Source organism: Caretta caretta, chromosome 20, assembly GCF_965140235.1.
Source record: "Caretta caretta isolate rCarCar2 chromosome 20, rCarCar1.hap1, whole genome shotgun sequence".
In the NCBI taxonomy this organism is placed as follows: domain Eukaryota; kingdom Metazoa; phylum Chordata; order Testudines; family Cheloniidae; genus Caretta; species Caretta caretta.
In genome coordinates, this window is record NC_134225.1 from 3,775,648 (window position 1) to 3,794,518 (window position 18,871).

Below are 18,871 nucleotides of genomic sequence, written 5' to 3' on the forward strand. Positions count from 1 at the left end.
CGTGTGCGGGGCTGTGCACACGGATACTTGGGGAGTAAGAGTAGCCTGTCAATTCCAGGGACCGCCCGGCTCTGTGGCACCTACAGCCAAATGCTGGTGCGCTTTGTGCCTGTCGTCTGCCTAACGCTTCAGCACCTTCTTCCTGAGGCCAGAGCAACACAGGCTCACGGGATCGTGGAGATGACATGGAGAAACACCAGCCACTTCTAGACAAAGGCCGGGAGCCACCCCAGTGGCGGTGCGGGAAAGGCGCAGGGAGAGCAGCGTTTACACCCAACTGGTGTGGAACAAAGCGAAGGACCGCGAGCCATTTCTCGGGGGAGGAAGGGATTAAGAGCTCCATTTCTCCTCCTCGGGGCGAGATTGCTCCTGGGTGAAAATGAAAGCAAAAGCTAGTCCAAAAGGATGCGTTTGCTTTTTACCTCCAGAGCGTCCCTCCAGCACCGGCCACCCAGCCTGCAGCTGGGCTGGAACTTACTCACCGGGAAAGACAATCGTCATTAAAACAGAGCAATCAATGGATTGGAAAGCGCTACCCGTGAAAGCAGGCCCCATACAGCACCTCAATCATTCAGATGATTTCCCCATAGATTGGGGCGTCCAGACAGGGCGTGTTGAGATACACAGGGTCTAGCGCTGCTCATTTCACAGGCTAGAAGTTACACTAATCCCTTCACTGGATGTCATTAAACCGCCGATTGACGGTTCATTCTGATCGTAACGCAGGCCCCTCAGAAAGAAACACAGGGTGGTCCTTTTCGCTCAGCAAGAATCACCCCCAAGATGGGGCTGTCACAGACCCCAGCGGGCCACTTTCAAGGATTACAAATTGAGGACAGACCCTGTGTCCTGCCCCAGCTGTCACCCTGGGCTCCCCACAGCAGTGCCCGGAGAGCAGAAGAATTGTTAAGTAGGCCTCAGTCTGATTTGTTTCACCAGAAGACAGGATTTCTAGGGGGTTTTTTGTTCTCTATCACCGTGTTGCCAGACAACAGCCTTCGCCTTGAACAGTGAAGCAGGCTCCAGGTCCCAGCACGCCACGTTACAGCTTGACCCAAGCAGCCTGGTTGTGTCGTCATAACAATGCCCGGCTGCCTCCCGACACAGACAGCTGTGAGCCAAGCCCCAAGCATCTTACCAACCGAGGGGGTAGGATGAGGAAAGCCATGAACAGCAGCCATAGGCTGACCCAGCGCGGGCTAGCGGCTGGCCGGGGACAGCAGCCGTCGGCTGTTGGGATCACGTGGAGAGGGCTAGCACACAGCCGTTGGGGCTACGGGGTGAAGGCTAGCGCCCGGCCAGCGTGCGTTCAGGGACGCAGTATGGCAGCAGAGGGGTTTAAACGAGGAGAAGGCACTTTGGCGGGGTAGCCAGGAGGGAAGCAGGAGGAGACCAGATAAGTGAGGGCGGGGAGACAATCCAGGGCGTTTAGTGCTGAGAAGCTTGAACTCGCTGAATTGAAGGGTGGGCCAGTGGGAAATCTCGGGGGAGGGGGGCACATGGCCCGATCCCCAGGCAAGGAAGATGGATAGTTTGCATGGTCAGTGTGACGAAGTGGGACTGTTCTTAATGGTTCCTCTGAATAGTGTGGGGGTGCCTCAGTTTCCCCTATGCAGTTCTTAAGTCTCTAGGTGGTGGGATAAAGGTGTATGATCATTGCAGTGCCCTAGAGGGCAGGTGTGTGCAGGGGTCTGGACACAGAGAATGGCCGACACCCTGTTTCCTGGCAACTGATGGCCTGGTCCCTTCCCCCCTGCAAGGTGAGAGCTAAAGGGTTGGAGAACAAAGGAATCAGGTGCCCTCCTGGCTCGGGAAAGGAACAAAGCCCAGAGGAGGGGGGGGCTGGAGGGAGTTTCAGTTTGGGGCTGGCTGGGACATGGAGTGAAGGGCAGACGGGGTTGTCTGGCTCACTGCCCCCCAAAATGGACCCAGCTGAGGGTTCCTGTTCTCTGCGCCTACAAATTCTGTTTTAGACCATGTTCCTATTGTTTAATAAACCTCTGTTTTACTGGCTGGCTGAGAGTCACATCTGACTGCGAAGTTGTGGGGCAGGACCCTCAGGAGCCCCACCTGAGCAGACTCGCTGTGGGAAGCTGTCACGGAGTTCCTGGGCGATGCTCTGGAACTGCTCCCCATGAAGTCAGTCAGGACTCTGGGGTAGTCGCCTTTCTGTGAGCAGCCTGTCTTCAGGACACGCAGCTCACTCAGCTTCCACCTTCCTGGGTCTGACCTCGGAGCATTCAGCATCCTCTGCCCCTCCGTGCGCTTCCCACAGCGAGTCCGCTCAGGCGGGCTCCTGGGGAAGCCAGAGGGTCCTGCACCCCAACTTCGCAGTCAGACGTGACTCTCAGCCAGCCAGTAAAACAGAAGGTTTATTAGACGACAGGAACATGGTCTAAAACAGAGCTTGCAGGTGCAGAGAACGGGACCCCTCAGCTGGGTCCATTCTGGGGGGCAGTGAGCCAGACAACCACGTCTGCACTTCACTCCATGTCCCAGCCAGCCCCAAACTGAAAAACCCTCCAGCCCCTCCTCCTCTGGGCTTTGTTCCTTTCCCGGGCCAGTAGGTCACCTGATTCCTTTGTTCTCCAACCCTTCAGCTCTCACCTTGCAGGGGGGGAAGGGCCCAGGCCATCAGTTGCCAGGAAACAGGGTGTCGGCCATTCTCTGTGTCCAGACTCCTGCACACACATGCCCTCTAGGGCACTGCAATGATCATACACCCTTACCCCACCACCTAGATACTTAAGAACTGCCTAGGGGAAACTGAGGCACCCCCACACTATTCAGAGGAAACATTAAGAACAGTCCCACTTCGTCACAGAAGCGCACGGAGGGGCAGAGGATGCTGAATGCTCCAAGGTCAGACCCAGGAAGGTGGAAGCTGTGTGAGCTGTGTGTCCTGCAGACAGGCTGCTCACAGAAAGGCGATTGCCCCAGAGTCCTGACTGGCTTCATGGGGAGCAGTTCCAGAGCATTGCCCAGGGACTCTGTGACAACTGGTGGCAGGGGTGGGATCTACTGCACCCCGTGGATGGCACTTCCTGCAGTAAGTGACCAGGGAGCAGTAAAACGAAGGGGGATTGATGGAGACCAGGCGTGCTGCTGAAGATTCAGAGAGAGACGGTTTCACGGGGCGGTTAACCCCTGGGAGTGTGTGACCAGAGAGAAGGACTTTTGCAGTAACAGGGTCCCCCGGGGGATTGCAGCGAGCGGTCCCAGGGGCGGAGGAGTCTGCAGCTCGACCCTGGCAAAGAGGTGGTGACCTCGAGAAGGGCTGGCACATGAGGGGTTCTCCCTGGAAACCGTGGGGAGCTGAGAGCACACAGGCCTGTGAGTCCACAACAACTTGGGAACAGCGGAGTGATAGCCTGTCACTGTCTCCTTAAGAAGGACATTGTAATCCTATGCAGAAAGAGAGGGTTGAGCATTGGAAAGTTCACCAAAGAACAGTTAATCATGCAGCTGGAGGAGGATGACCGCTCTAAGGAGCAGATTCCTGACCCCAAATGGGGCTAGAGCAGGATCTGGGAGCAGCTGGAGTGGTAGCCAGGCATCGCCAAGACTCCTGTCCCCGACCACACGAGGGTCTTCATGATCGGGTTCCCCATTAGGGGATCGAAGACAGACGGGATTGGAGCTGAGTCCAAGAGAGCAAGACGACTGTGAGAGACAGCGAGAGCCCAAGAAAGAGCTGCAGAAGCAGCAGGAGCTGGCAGTGGTGGAGCGGAGAGGCCTAGGGGACCTCCCAGGGGTGAGTGGGGATAGACCCGGGGGGCCAGTTCCGCAGGGAACCTCGAGAGTAAATTGTTGCCCCTGGTTAAGGAGGGGGGGATGTGGATGCCACCTCACTGCCTTTGAGCAGGCTGGCAATTTGAACGAGGGGGACCCTGCGGAAAAGCCCCGGTGTCTAGCTCCCTTGCTGGGTCCCAAGGCCATAGACTCCGTCAGCCCGATGGGTGGACAGGCTCCCACTCCTGACCCCAACCTACATGTCTGTGTGGAGTTCCCTGGGGTCGGGCCCCTCGGACCCCCAGTGGGAGCAGAAGGTGATGGTCAATGGGGAGACATTCCTGGGTTGGCAAGATCCTGGGACAGAGAGAACTGTTGTCAGGCCCGGGTGGTGCAGCCTCAGATGCTGAGGGGCTGTGTGAGCGTCCTAGGGACGACACCCCTCACCCTGCCTATGGCCCAGATCCCTGTGCAGACCCAGGAGGGGTGGGGCTGGCTGGTCGTTGGGGTTCTCCAGGATACCAGCTGAGAGACCCTGTTAGGGGGTGACTTTGTCTCTTTGGGACAGGATCCAGGCCTTGCTCCTGTAACGGCCGAGAGTTTGAATTTGAATCCAGGGAACCAATTGGTGGAGAGGGAAATGGTCAGTGAAAATGCAGATGACCTGGCTGGCGGGGAGGGGGGGGGGGGAAGGAGGAGGAGGAGCGGCTAGGCTCAGGCTACCTGCCTGCCTGTAAGGAGATCCCTGGGGCTGGGTGGGACAGAGAGATGCTCCCTGCCCCCTTGCACACCCGAGCGGGGGCTCAGGCTGGCTCTGTTGCAGTGAGGAAAGCAGGGAGCTCGCTGCCTACCCCACTGGGACAGCAAGGGCAGCGCTGAGCACAGTGGGAGCTGAGACCCCAGCTGAGTGGGGGGAGACACAGGCAGGGCAGGGGATCTGTGGGGAGTGGCAAGGTGCTTGGTAAGGAAAGTTTGGATGAGCCTAGGCAGCCTTGTGAGCTGACGGCTGTGTCTAATCAGCAGGGTAGGAAGGCGAGGAGGGTGGAAGATGAGTGTCCCTGGACCTTACCTGTTAGCTGGGTGGAGAAGTGTGACAGGGAAGGAAACGTGCCTGTGTCTGTCAGGGGTATTGACTTGCCTATGGAGGGAGCTACCCTGGTCTCCAAGCAGTTGTCTGTGACCAGCCTTGTGTGCTGGGACAAGGGGAATGAGATCCCAAGCTGGGTGTCTGGGAAAGGAGAAAGTGTGTCCGGCTCTTCTTGGTCTGTGGAGCAGACAGAAGGGGCCTTTTAGCCTCTGATGGTTGAGAACAGTGCAGTTGTCTCAGAGTTGGTTCTGGATTCAGCTGAAGCCCAGGAAGGGAAGGGTCCTAAGTTTGTGTCTGCTCGGGAGAATGGCCCTGTAACTAGGTCGCATTCAGTTAGTGTCTATGTAAAATCCCAGAGACCAGACAATTCTGGTGCTTGTATTTTGCCTGTTGCTATTGTGTGGTTGGGAAAGGGTGTCGCAACTCTGTCCAATCAGGGTGAGATCCTAGCCAGGGCACAAGGAGAGCATGAAGGTTATGTGATTGTGTTACCGACTGAGGGTGTGGAAACCTGTAGCAAGAAGGAAAAGATTCCTGAACCTGTGTGTGGCAAAGGGAAGGAGGCGGCTTCTGACCTTTTATCTAGGAAGTCTGTAAGTTTGCCTGAAAGGGGATTGTGTAGGAATCCGCCAGATGGGCCAGAGGTAATTCTGGATGTAAGGGAGACCCAGAAAGAGTCTGTTGTTGCTCAGGAAAGTGTTCCTCTAGAGCAAGCCCTAGGTAAAGAGGGTAAGGGCAGAATTTCTGTGAGGGGTGAATTGTTGCATAGAAAAGCCCTAGGGAAAGGAATCCTCATGGAGTCTTTGCAAGCAGTTTACTGCAACTGAAGGGTGTGAAAGTGATTTAATCAAAAAAGTTTCAGGTCCTAACAGCCAGAAATTTTCTGTTCTGAATGGATCCACTGACTTTCCTGTTGAAAGATCCAGTGTGGATAGCTTTGAGAAGGTCTCAGATGAAGTGAAAGCTGTTAAGAAAGTTAAACAGTCCTATAACCAAGTGGCTGTGTTTGGCCAGCTTGTTGAGGAGAATACCCGATCCCAGTTTGACCCCCTGGGGTTTTGGGGGTGGCCAAAGGGCACGGGCCGCATAAACCTTCCCACATGCGGCCTGCGAGTGCTATTGACCACCCCCGACCTAAGGGAGGGCGTGACACTGGAAGGGCCTGGTGTAAGTCCTACCAAGGAATGGGAGAGATGCTAAGGCATCCATGGGAACGTTGGTGGCTTTGAACTTCCCCAGGTCACTGGCTAAAGTGACCCCACTCAGTTCGATCTCGAAGGGGGGAGAGATGTGACGAAGTGGGACTGTTCTTAATGGTTCCTCTGAATAGTGTGGGGTGCCTCAGTTTCCCCTATGCAGTTCTTAAGTATCTAGGTGGTGGGGTAAGGGTGTATGATCATTGCAGCGCCCTAGAGGGCAGGTGTGTGCAGGGGTCTGGACACAGAGAATGGCCGACACCCTGTTTCCTGGCAACTGATGGCCTGGTCCCTTCCCCCCTGCAAGGTGAGAGCTAAAGGGTTGGAGAACAAAGGAATCAGGTGACCTCCTGGCCCGGGAAAGGAACAAAGCCCAGAGGAGGAGGGGCTGGAGGGAGTTTCAGTTTGGGGCTGGCTGGGACATGGAGTGAAGGGCAGACGGGGTTGTCTGGCTCACTGCCCCCCAAAATGGACCCAGCTTTGGGGTCCCGTTCTCTGCACCTACAAGCTCTGTTTTAGACCATGTTCCTGTTGTTTAATAAACCTCTGTTTTACTGGCTGGCTGAGAGTCACGTCTGACTGCGAAGTTGGGGGGCAGGACCCTCTGGCTTCCCCAGGAGTCCCGCCTGGGCGGACTCGCTGTGGGAAGCGCACGGAGGGGCAGAGGATGCTGAATGCTCCGAGATCAGACCCAGGAAGGTGGAAGCTGTGTGTCCTGAAGACAGGCTGCTCACAGAAAGGAGACTTCCCCAGAGTCCTGACTGGCTTCATGGGGAGCAGTTCCAGAGCATCCCCCAGGGACTCTGTGATAGTCGGGAGGAGAAGCATTCTGGGAGGGTGCAGGTGTCCGAGAAGAGGAGGCTGCAGTATCCATGGCAGGAGATGGAGGGGGACCTGGGCTAGAGTTTTGGTTGGGTGCCATCTTTGAAAGGCTGCATTGCATTCTGGGACCTGCACACCCCTTTGTATTAATTAGGGCAGGACAGTGAGTCTGCTCCATTTCATGCCAGTTACCCTGGGGCACCTGCCAAGCAGACAGCAGAGCCCTCAGCAGTGCACCGTTTGGACGCATTAGCCTGGATTTAGGCACCTCTTTTGTTCTTCCTACTCCCAGCGATGAATCCCTGCTAACCAAACCTTCCTCCTACTAAAACCAACGTCCAATCCCTTGTTTTCCTCTGCTCTGGCTACATGCCTTAGTGCGGGGAGAGAGAACACTGCCCTGGGCCACACACCAATTTCAAACCCATACCTTGATTCAGCCAACAATCATCTTGAAATCAGGCCCCCCATGAGTTCAACAAGTTGCAGGGAGGGGGGAGGCTAATTACTGGGATTTAAAACTCTTAGCTACATTCACATCAAAGCATGGTGCAGATTTATCGGCATGCAAAATCAAATTCCAAAGCATGCAAAAGAGAAGCGTTGTAATAGTCTTACTTGTGCAAACTAGAATCCAGGCAAGGTAGTGAAAAGGCGGGGGGGAAGAGCATTAGGAAAACTCAGGTAAGTTCAACTGCGCAACAGTAAATCAACACAATAAAGCAGTATTAGCTGGTACCCCAAAACGGGAGGGGTTGTCTGAGGAGCTGCAGGGAGAGCGCAGGCGTGGCAGCCCCACCCTATGGTCTGCGCTCGAAGAGCACTCACTGCAATACCCGAAGTGCACTAGCTAGGGAGGCAACTGGAAATTCTTCAGCATAATTAATTCATGTTGCCATTAGAAGACGCCAGCCGCAGAAGCCCCGCACACGCCCAGAGAAGCAAGACTGCTGCTGGTTTCTCTGAAGCAGGCAGGCCAGGGTGCCATTCCGGGCACACAGAGCTCACAGCAGCTGCTACCAATTAGCTTGGGCAGAGGCTGCTGTTTGCATTAATTGTTGCTGGCACGGGAGGAAAAAAACCTAAGCTAGCCGAAAGTCCCCAATTCAGACACTGCCTGTGGCAATTCAACCTGGGGCAATTCATTTTAAATTGAGTTAAACACGGATTGTTTTTTTTAAATCTAGTCTCTCTTTTAAGCCCTTTGAGCAGAGAATAATAATAAAAACACCGTAGAGCATGCCAGCATGTGTTGCTGCATTAGATACTGCCAAGTTAATCCTGTCGATGGCCCTGGATTCATAGGGAGAAAGAGGTGTCTCATGTCCGCACATGCTGCTCAGGCTCCCAGGTTTGGAATATCATTTAGAACATGGGGCTGAAATTGGTTTCAAGGGCTGGCAGAAATACAATTCCACCGACCCAAGATCTAGATCTTGCTCTTCTCAGCAATATCATTGCAGCTTTCAGGTCCAGAGGTAGCTAGAACCATCCTGGGAAGATCTATTTACCAAGAGACCAGCTCTGCAGCACTCTGGGTAACATGCATGCGGGGCTCAAAATGGGTAAGGTGAGACAGAAGAACGTGAACAAGGTATCAGTGCTCTAAAACCTCTGGGCTGTAACCGCAAGTCTGGAGCTCAGAAGAACATGCACCTGCTCCTAAGGATAAAAGCAGCCCAAACGCTTCAGAGTCAAGCATGTCTTGCCTGTGGTGGCTGGGGACTTAACTCCTGCAGCCAGGAAGAGCCTGGAGCATAGAGCACCAGTGCAAGGAAGCCCCACGCTTCAGGCAGTCTCTCGGCACACGGGCAAGAGCAGCATTTGGTTCCAATTCTGCCCCCAGTTACATCCCCGTGCAACCCCACTGGCGTCAATGAGACTGAACACGGGTCTTTAACGCAGGGCAGAATTTGCTCCTCTGGTCAGTGGAGCTAGTTTTGTTTTAGGTTCTGTGTTTAGGTTTGTTCAGGATGAATGAGTTGTTCGTGGGGATCCTTATTGCCCGCTGTATAACTGGAGAGATCTGTGAGTGGTAGCACTTCACAGTCTGCACTAGAGAGATGTAAAATGACGAGCCAGCACCACGGCCAAGTTTCACAAGATTGTTCCAGTCCCACGGCAAACCACCAAACCTTGCCAGCGGCGAAGCTAGCAAAAGGCCCGTAGCTCGTTCTGGGAAGGATCATCTTGGAGAAAAGTACATTAGACTTAGCAATTAAAAACCGAATTATCCCCGCTGCAGCAGGGGTAACACATGGAGGCTGGATCAGATTATGCTGCCAGGAAAATGAATTTCATAAGCCAATTAAAAGCTACATAGAAACTAATATAAAAACGGTCCTCTTCAGGGTAAAAACAAGCCACTAGCCCTGGGTTTGGGCAGAAACATCTGAGCTTGTGTTGTTTTAATAACAGCGTGTAATTTACAAGTCAGGTTTCTATTCTACAGTGCAAGGGTTGGGTCCATAGTCAGATTATTCCTATGTTATTGGCACAACCAGTCCCTGTGCGTAGCTCCCTCTAGGCCAGTGAGGCTCAGCGTGACAATGACCCAGCTCTCAGGGCAGACTAGCATCTCCCACGGCTTACCTGGAACGGGACGTGGGGCTGGGCACAGGCTCAGCTTTAGCCCCCATAGGGCAGGCTATGGGAGACCTCGTTAGTATGGAGGCAAATTGGCTATAGGCAGGAGGCCATTAAAGAGAGGTGGGGACACCCAATGGGGCGTGGTCTCAGTCCCAGCTTCTGAAGGCCTCGACAGCAAGGCAGTGACCCAGGCGGGGCGAGAGAAGGCACAAAACCGCTGTGCTTTTATGTGGAAGTTTCCAATTCAGAGAAAACAGCAGAGCTCTGTGGAGTGCTTTACAACGGGGATGTGCCCGGGTGCGAAGCAGCAGGCCTGGGAAAACAGCCATCACACATGGGCCAGCATCTGAACCGTGCCCTTCTGCTCCAGCTTGGCACAAAGCACGGCAGAGGGAACCTGGGAGAAGCGGGCCGTTTCTTTTGGTGAAATCCTGCTCTCTAGTAGGATCGTGTGACAGGTCCGGGGCAGCTGGACAGCCATGGATTGCCAAGGAATTGCCTACCCCGCACATCGGGTACAGAGCAGTGTCGGGGCCTGCTCGGTATTTCACTCGCCTGGTTTCTGACCAGCCTCCAGTAGCGTGGTGAGTTTACACCATCATTGACCCTGGCCTCCTGAATGCGCCAACTCAAACAGCTAACATGCTAGCAGCAATCCAGAGCTCCACACACAAACACAGACCCTGGTACCACACCGCTGGACACCGCACCACGCAGGTAGGCTAATGATAACTGAGTGTGCCAAGCCAAGCCAGCTCCCAGCCACCCTGCAATGGCATTGCCATCTGGAGCCTCACTGCAGAACACGCTGACCAGAGAAAGCCCAAGTGACTCAAACGCTCTCACCAAAGGCGAGCAACAAAATCAACGAAGGGACACCTTTCTGGGCACGCACAGCTCCCGTTCACCTGACTACCATGTAACCTGGCACGCACACAGACAGGGCTTCTTCAGCGCTGCCCCCGTAAGCCACACGGACCCCAGGGCTCAAGGAAATCCCAGCACAACAGAGTAGCAAACAGTCGGGCTAAGCAAGAGGGGCATCTGACTGAGAGTCTAAAGGCTTTGCTGTGGGGTCCAACAGCACCTGCGTTCAGTGTACGTGATCGAAGGGGAATGAGTCGCAGCCCAAGAAGATGGTAGGACAGCCCTGAACCGAAGGAAGGGGGAAGCCTTTGTGCTATGTCAGAGCAAAGAGGCAATCGACTCCTAAGCGGGATCACTTCATTGCAGAGATCCAAGAACGAGCTGGAGGAAGTGGGAAGGGCACCGTGGGGAACACGATGAACTGCGAAAGCTACAGCTCTGACTGGATGACGGAAGCGGTTCGTTACGCAGGAGGCTGATGGAGGGTGTGCGTGCACACACGTGCTAAGATGCGCACACTCTTTCGTTTCCCACCGGTACCACGTATCTGAAAGCCAGCCTTGTCCTCGCGGCTCCACTTTCCCGCTTATGTTAGACCCTCAGGTAGGCCACAAGAGCTCAGAGAAGGGAACCCACTAGCTTCCTTGTGGGTGCTACAGAACGCGGCCGCCCAGTTCCCACTCCCACTTTGGAGGACATTCTTTTAACGCCCCTTCTGCCTGCTCCTGTGAATCAGCCAAACCCTTGATGCTGATCCAAGCCGAAAGACCCACGTCTCCCGCAAGTCCTGACCTACTTTCCAGATTTGTTGCAGAAGTGACTCCAACTTGGGTTGCTGCTTTTCAACTCGTTTTCAATCAAAGGCAGGCGATGTTCTCCCAGTTCCTGGTCTAGTCATTTGCACCGGAAACGCCAGCAAGATTCCAAATGCTAGAGACCGTAATCCTTCTCACGCTTGTTCGTGCGCCAGACCCGACATGTGACAGCTCCGGGCCACAACAAGATGCCACAACCCTTAGGCCATGCCATGGCGGCTACTCCTTGACTAAACCATGCCCTGCTAAAGGCTTCCGACCCAGAGGCCTGAGACTTGGGAGGAAAAGGACTTTGAAAGCAGGGCAGAGCACTAAAAAGAACATTGAACTCCCAGCTGGCGATATGTCACGATAAATTACCCGCATGATATTAGTCCTTGCTCAGCCAGGGAAATTCACCCATTCTCTCTCCAGCTAGCAAGTGCGCTTTGGAAGGCACCTATCTCCAGAGGATTGCAAAGCATTTTGTAAACATTACCCTGGGCGGTGGGAAAGGATCATTTCCATTTTACAGCTGGGAAAACTGAGGCCCAGAGACCTGCCCCCACATCCCAGCCTGCCCCCAGCCTCTCATTTCCAACAGGGTGGATCTGCCCCACCCCACTGTACCTGAGCGTTGATCTGAGCACTTGTCACCGCAGCAGGGATGACAAAGGCAAAGCCACCACTCAGCCCTGGCTTTCACTGCTCCTTTCCTCACCTTCAGCACACAGCTGGGGCAAGGGAAGCTGTTCCTGGCAAGCAGCCAGCATGATGGGAGTAGAATTTCAAAGTGGTGCACAGAAGCTCAGCCTGCAACCCCAGCACCAACCATGTCCAGTTAATGAGACTGTCTCCAGGGCACTCCCATTCCTGCTGCTATTTTGAGATGCTTTACATCCTGCAGGACAAAACCCTGAGGGTTTTATTGTTCCCTCAGTGCCTGCAGCCTGCACTTTCTGAGCGTTTTATTCCACAAATCCCCACCCCCGAAAACGCACCATGAGGCTCTACAATTCCCCTGCTGAGCACGGCTCCCGCAGAAGGATAAACAGACCCTGCGCTCCCCGTTTGCTTTTACAATTTGCTCTGGCCAAACTAGGTGCAAGACACAAACACTGAGAGTTTAATGGACACTTTCAGTCAGCGTCGGCCTTTTCCCCTGGGTAGCCTCATGCAGGCTACAAATCCAAGGTGTGGATTTCCTTGGGCCCAGGAGAGGGGGCCACAGCTGCATGAGGCATCACTGAAAAACAGGTTGGCCGTGTCAGAACTGCTCTCCTAGCAGAAAGAGGACTCATTCTAATCTGGACAGGGTTTGGCCAGCTGTCATTTCTCATCCTCAAAGCCGCATCTACACCAGGGCTTTTGGGAAACATTTTCCATTCGAGGAAGCAACGCCAGGAGCCTGCCTCCCCGTTTAATACCGTGTTGCTTAGCCCTGGCGCTGGGCAGTTAGACAAGAAGTTTAAAGTTTAAAGTGTCAGCAGTCACAGAAGCCTGGCCTACACTGAGACTTCCCCAGTGTTAGCAACAGTGGGGTTTTGGTTTGATTTTTTGCCCAACCCCCTAGGGCATACAGCCAGAGCCAGACTGCTGAAATGTACAGGAACCGAATTTGCTTCACTAGCTACAAGAAAAGCCATATCTCTTCAGTGTTGTGCCTGGCAAGGAATGCCCAATGGCATATTTAATAGAACAGAGTTCCAGGATGCCCCAAATATATATTTGTAGTTTGAAAATAAAATGCCAAGAGGTCATCTGATTTTAACCCACTCCTACCCCACTATCTTGCATTTAAGCAAACAAACGTGGTGAGCACCTCACACCAAAGGGAGAACAGTCCCTTTCTGACTACCAAGCTCAACTGTATTTAAAGCAGATAATCTCTCCAATTGCCACTAGACCCAATTTCAGTTCAGAAGAAAGTGATGAAAAAAAGCAAAGGGCCTCTTCAGAGATTTCCTTCCCCAAAGCCTTACACAACTTCTCCTTTGGGATGATGAAAAGGCCAGGAATAGAATTTAACAGATGTTTATGGGGGCAGCATTTCTAGAAGAGGGCTGTCGCACCTTCCTTGCTAGGAACTATTCTGAAAACAGTACCATTTTATGAAGCTTTCTGCTACCCAGATCTGCTGGAGTTTACACCCAATACGGTACAGTTATGCAAGTCATTTGGGCAAAAATGCAGCTTTGGAAATGATTTGGGATTGGCACACCCACTTATCACTGTCCTCTAACCACAACGCTAGTCAGAAAGCTGTTGCATTCCACACAACCTTACCGCATCAAACTCCGCCTGGTCGTCTTCTGGGAGATCGCTAGTCTCGTAAACATCTGGCTCGTTCCTGGCCTAGAAGCACAAATGCGTTATAGTGAGGACAGCTGGCAGTTCTGGGCAGACGCATCTCTTATTGCGAAGAATAGCATCCAAAGTGAGTGCCCGCCTCCCACTGCCAGGTGCACAGAGAACACGTCTGCTTCCAGGAAGTATATTAGAGAGACAAGGCGGGTGAGGTAATCTCTTGTATTGGACCAACATCTGTTGGTGAGAGAGAGAAGCTTCTGAGCTTACACAGAGCTCTTCTTCAGGTCTGGGAAATGTAGTGAGAGTCACAGCTAAATACAAGGTGGAACAGCTTGTTTAGCACAAGCTGTTAACACATATTTCAAGGGACCATTCATGGTGAAGTGGCCAGTTAAGACCGCATAGAAATAGAAAAATCCGGGGGGGGGGGGAGGGGGGGGGGAGGCTAGTGAGTTATAGACTGTTGTAATAAGCCATAGATCCAGTGTCTCTATTAAGTTCATGATTCTTAGTGTCTAGCAAAGTTATGAATTTGAGCTCCAGGCTCTTCATTTGCAGATGCTGTGCAAGTTTCCTTCAAGGACGAGACCTGAGAGGTCAGATATGGAGTGACTGCTTTGGGGAAAAGTGTTCACCCACGGGTGAGTCTTTCATCATTTTTCTGGGCGAGTTCATTCGAGAGCATAGTGATTGTGTCGTTTCACCCACAGAGGGGCATTTGGTGCACTGGGCAAGGAACAGCACACGTTGTGATGGGCACATGTAGGACCCATGGATCTTAAAAGGTGGGTTGTGGGGGTATTGAACATCCAGGAAGTACGTTGCTTCCTTCACAAAGGGAAACAGTTCCTAACATTTTGGGGAAAGACCTCAACTGTGCCAGCTGGTGCCTGGCACAGCCAATCATTAATCTGTGCACGTTCTGAAGTTTGGGCTAACCCAAATGACAGACACATCCCCATCAGGCCTTAGTTAGAGGGCATGTAACCCTATAACAAGGACATGCAGATTTGCATGACAAACATCTTAGAAACAGATTCCTATTTTCCACACCACATGACAACATCACCCCAGAGCTAGACTAAGCAACGCCAGCAGTTCCGTATGTCTCTCTGCAGACAGCAGTCCCTAGCGGTCATCCAGTGCTTTTCATCCAGAAACCTCAAAGCACTTTGCAAAGGAGGGCCAGGTCGCTGTCCCCATTGTACAGATGGGGAAACTAAGGCACAGAGGGGAAAGCGATTTGCCCAAGGGACACTCAGCAGGCCAGGGGCAGAGCCAGGAACAGAGCCCAAGTCTCCTGGGTCCTAGTCCAGTGTTCTAGCTGTGTGTCCACCCCGCCTCCCTGACGAGAGGTGGAACCCGCTGCAGCTGCTCAGGGTCCATTTACCTTGTACAAAGGACTCGCCGAAACGCCAGAGCAGGAACCGCGAGCGCCGGCATTTCGGGGAGGTGGGAAGGGAAACCCAGGAAACCAGCTCCCAGGAGAACGGTGGGAAGCCCCGGGGGGGGGGCGGGGGCTGGGAAATCAGGTGCCAGGAGAAGTGCTGGGCCCCGTGAGAATGAGACAGAGCAGCGCCCAGGCCAGCATCGCCCTGGGGGGAGCTGGGCTGGGACTTCACCCCCTCACTTGCATCAAACCGCAACGCCCCATTCGGGAATCCCCCCCGAGCCCGGGGGGGGGGGCGGGGAGAACCCAACAACACAGGGGGCTCCAGGGACAGAAGTGACCCCTCCCCCCATAGCCCCCCCAACCACCCCTTCCCCCCAGTTACCCCCCCTCACCCCCAAGCCCCCAATCACCCCCCAGCCCCCCACCCCCCGTTACCCCCCTCACCCACCCCTCCAGTTACCCCACCCTAACCTCCCCAGCCCCCACCCCCCCAGTTACCCCCACAGCCCCCACATCCCCCAGTTACCCCACCCTCACTTCCCCAACCCCCCCATCCCCCCAGTTACCCCCTTGCCCCCCCAGCCCCCAATCACCCCCTCACCCAGTTACCCCCCTCACCCAGTTACCCCCCTCACCCCCAGTTACCCCACCCTAACCTCCCCAGCCCCCCCAATCACCCCCACCCCCCCAGTTACCCCCTTGCCCCCCCAGCCCCCAATCACCCCCTCACCCCCCAGCCCCCCTCACCCAGTTACCCCCCTCACCCCCAGTTACCCCACCCTAACCTCCCCAGCCCCCCCAATCACCCCCACCCCCCCAGTTACCCCCTTGCCCCCCCAGCCCCCAATCACCCCCTCACCCCCCAGCCCCCCTCACCCAGTTACCCCCCTCACCCCCAGTTACCCCACCCTAACCTCCCCAGCCCCCCCAATCACCCCCACCCCCCCAGTTACCCCCGCAGCCCCCCTGAGTGACCCCCCCCCCCGCACTCACGATGCCGGGCAGCTCCGCGTACTTGGGCTCGGCCATGGCGGCGGGGCCGGGTCGGGGCCTGAACGGGAGTCGCCGGGGCCAGAACTCAGGGAGGAGCCGCCAATCTCGCGAGAGCGTCAGGGGAGGGCGGGGGCCGACGAGATCCTGGCCGCGCGGGGCAGCCTGGGAGTTGTAGTCTGGGGTCGGATGTGGGGCTGGAAGGGGGAGATGTGGGGCTGGGGCTGTGAGGCTGGAGATGGGGAGATGTGGAGCTAGGGTGTAGGGTGGGGAGGGGGAGATGTGGGGCTGGGGTGTGAGGCTGGAGATGGGGAGAAGTGGGGCTGGGGTGTGGGGCTGTAGGGGGTATGTGGGGCTGGGGTGTGAGGCTGGAGAGAGGGAGATGTGGGGCTGTAGGGGGTATGTGGGGCTGGGGTGTGAGGCTGGAGAGGGGGAGATGTGGGGCTGTAGGGGGGTATGTGGGGCTGGGGTGTGAGGCTGGAGAGGGGGATATGTGGGGCTGGGGTGTGGGGCTGTAGGGGAGTATGTGGGGCTGGGGTGTGAGGCTGGAGAGGGGGATATGTGGGGCTGGGGTGTGGCGCTGGAGGGGGAGATGCTGGGGCTGTGAGGCTGGAGATAGGGAGATGTGGGGCTGGGGTATAGGGTGGGGAGGGGGAGATGTGGGGCTGAATGGGGTGTGTGGGGCTGGAGGAGGGTCCATGGGGCTGGTGTAGGGCTGGAGAGGGGGGTGTGGGCCATGTGGGTTGGGGATACAGGTATGTTTGGGTGGGGAGGGGTGCGGGTATATAGTGTAGGGAGGATTTGGGGAGGGGGTCTGTAACAGGTGCAGTATTTGGAAGCGGGGTGTTGGGGTGGGGAGAAGGTTTAGGGGCATTAGGTGGGGCTAGGAAAGAAAGTTTGACTGTGTGGGGAGGGTGGCCATGAGGCGCAGAGGAAACGAAGTTGGTGTGGGGCTGGGGAGTGTAGAATGGGGGGTTGGGAAAGGATTGTGGGCTGGGATATACGTGGGGTCTGCGATTGGCATGGGCCGGGGTTGCGCCGGGCTGGCTGGAGAAGGGCCATGAGGTGGATCTAAGGAGGGGGCGGCAGTGAGGGGGTGGAGATTGGGACTGGGGAGGCTGTCAGGGCCTGGGGGAAATGCGGCTGCATTCACACCCTGAGAACCACCGTGTAAGTGGGGCTCAGCACCACCCACATTGAAGCTTTATTGGGATGCCCCCCCCCCGGGCAATAGCAGCCGTGGCACTGGGGCGCCTGCAAAGGCCCCGTTCTCTCCTTCCTCCCCCCGGAAAAACACCCCAAACCCTGTTACACCAAACTGACCCTGGAGCCAGCGGCACCATCTCCCGGCCTGGCCCCTACAGAGACAGTCATTGTGCCAGGCTGCCAGCTGCTGCCATGCTGGGCCTGGGTGGAGGAGAGGGGGCTGAGCCTGCCTTCGAACTGGGGCCTTTGGAGAGGCCTGCCTGGGCTGGGTATTGTACCCGCCGTGGGTCTCAGCACCCCATTCTCAGCTGTACTCTGCATCTGCGGCTCCCACGGATTGCAACTGGGGTTCTTAGGGCTCTGCTTCTTTGGACATCAAGCTCTTGCTGCCAGTCCCAGGGCAAAATCTATCTCATCTCTCCACCCCAAATCTGTCTATCCCATACCTCCCCCATCTCATCTATCTATCTATCCACATCTAATCATTGTGGTATCTGCGCTCCCATTGGCCCGGTACCCTTCCCTCTGCCACAAGGCGGGTGGGGGTTACTTCATTGGTTGCTTTTGTAGCCGAAGGGAAGACTTTTCCAGCTGGTTCCTTCTGATCCCAAATCTAATCTCCCTGACCTCTTTCACTCCAGGTTTTTTTGCACTGTACCCGCCCCCCCCCCCCGCAGTGGTGCCGGAGTGCCTTGCAATATTAGAAAGCAAACAAAGAACAATCTGGTCCCGTCTCTCTCCACCAGGCAGCGGGGCCTGGGATGGGGGCAGAGGGAGCTGGACTGTACCAAGCCAAAGCAGTGAGGTGAAGTGCAGAAGCTGGTAGAATTGGGAGTCCAGACCACCAGCTCCCTACACATTCCTCCCACAGCTGCGTAGAGGTTGCAATGCAGAGCCCCGCTTTCCTGCCTTTTTGCAGACTGATTCCCATCCGCACCCCTGACTTCCTCCGGGCCCCCATGTTGCCCCAGCATGAAACTGACAAAGAGAGCCATGAAAGTGACTCAGCATCTTCACGCCTCCCGCAGGTCACAGCCCTTGAGACTCAAACCCAGACCCCCATGGGGCCTGTAAGTGGCAGATCCACCGGGTGACCCACAAGCCAAGCCTCTACCCACATGCAGCATCCAGCTCAGCTCCCCTGGGAGCTCCACTTCCTTGCAGGTTTTGTAGCTCTGACTCAGGGCCTGCCCCGTAATCTAGCTGCTGCTTCCTCAGGTTTCAGCGTGACTCGGATTCCTGCAGCTTCCCCACCCGGCTTCCAGTAAGAGGATACAGCGGGGATGCCAGGGTGCAGTGTAGCTTGCTGGGTCCCCATATCCCGCAGGCCGGCGACACCCTTTACTGACGGGCTCAGAGGGGTTTCATTTCAGAGTAAAAGACCTATGAGCTAATGGAAGGTATTAGCATTCTCCCAAGGAGAATGCTAAATGGGAGGCAGCATGTTCTAGTGGATAGAGCACTGGACTGGGGCTCAGGACACCTGGATTCAATTCCCTGCTTCATCACAGACACCCTGTGCAAGTCCTTTCCCCGCTCTGTGCCTCAGTTTCCCCTCCCCCCCGCCCTAGTTAGATTATACACTTGGCAAGGCAGGGACTGTGTCTGTCCAGGACTGTGTTCTACTTGGGGCCCTTTAAGTCTTATTGCAATTATAAATAAATAAATGGTCTAAGCTAACAATGGGGCTTCCACCTGACCCCCCCTCTTGTGGGACTGTTCTGCAGCCTAATATGTCTGCCAGGGGGCAAAGGTTCCCTGTCTTAATTCCGCCCCTTTATTCTTAATGATAATCTCTTGGCCCCCCTTAGCGGATTGTCCTGTGCCTTGTATAGGGAAGGTACATTGACCCTCTTCCCACAGTATCTGAAGCTCAATCCACATG

At 55.2% G+C, this 18,871-nt stretch overlaps 1 protein-coding gene across 1 annotated transcript in view; it reads right to left on the reverse strand.

The window, feature by feature from the left end:
- Positions 1 to 15,905, reverse strand: part of DCTN2 (dynactin subunit 2) — a 28,955-nt gene extending 13,050 nt beyond the window's left edge. The window contains exons 1-2 of the mRNA XM_048832226.2: positions 15,784 to 15,905; positions 13,374 to 13,442 (exon numbers count right to left, since the gene is read on the reverse strand). Of these exons, the coding sequence (XP_048688183.1) occupies positions 13,374 to 13,442; positions 15,784 to 15,819 (105 nt within the window). The 5' untranslated portion in view covers positions 15,820 to 15,905. The remainder of the gene's footprint in view (positions 1 to 13,373; positions 13,443 to 15,783) is intronic.
- Positions 15,906 to 18,871: the final 2,966 nt, after the last annotated feature.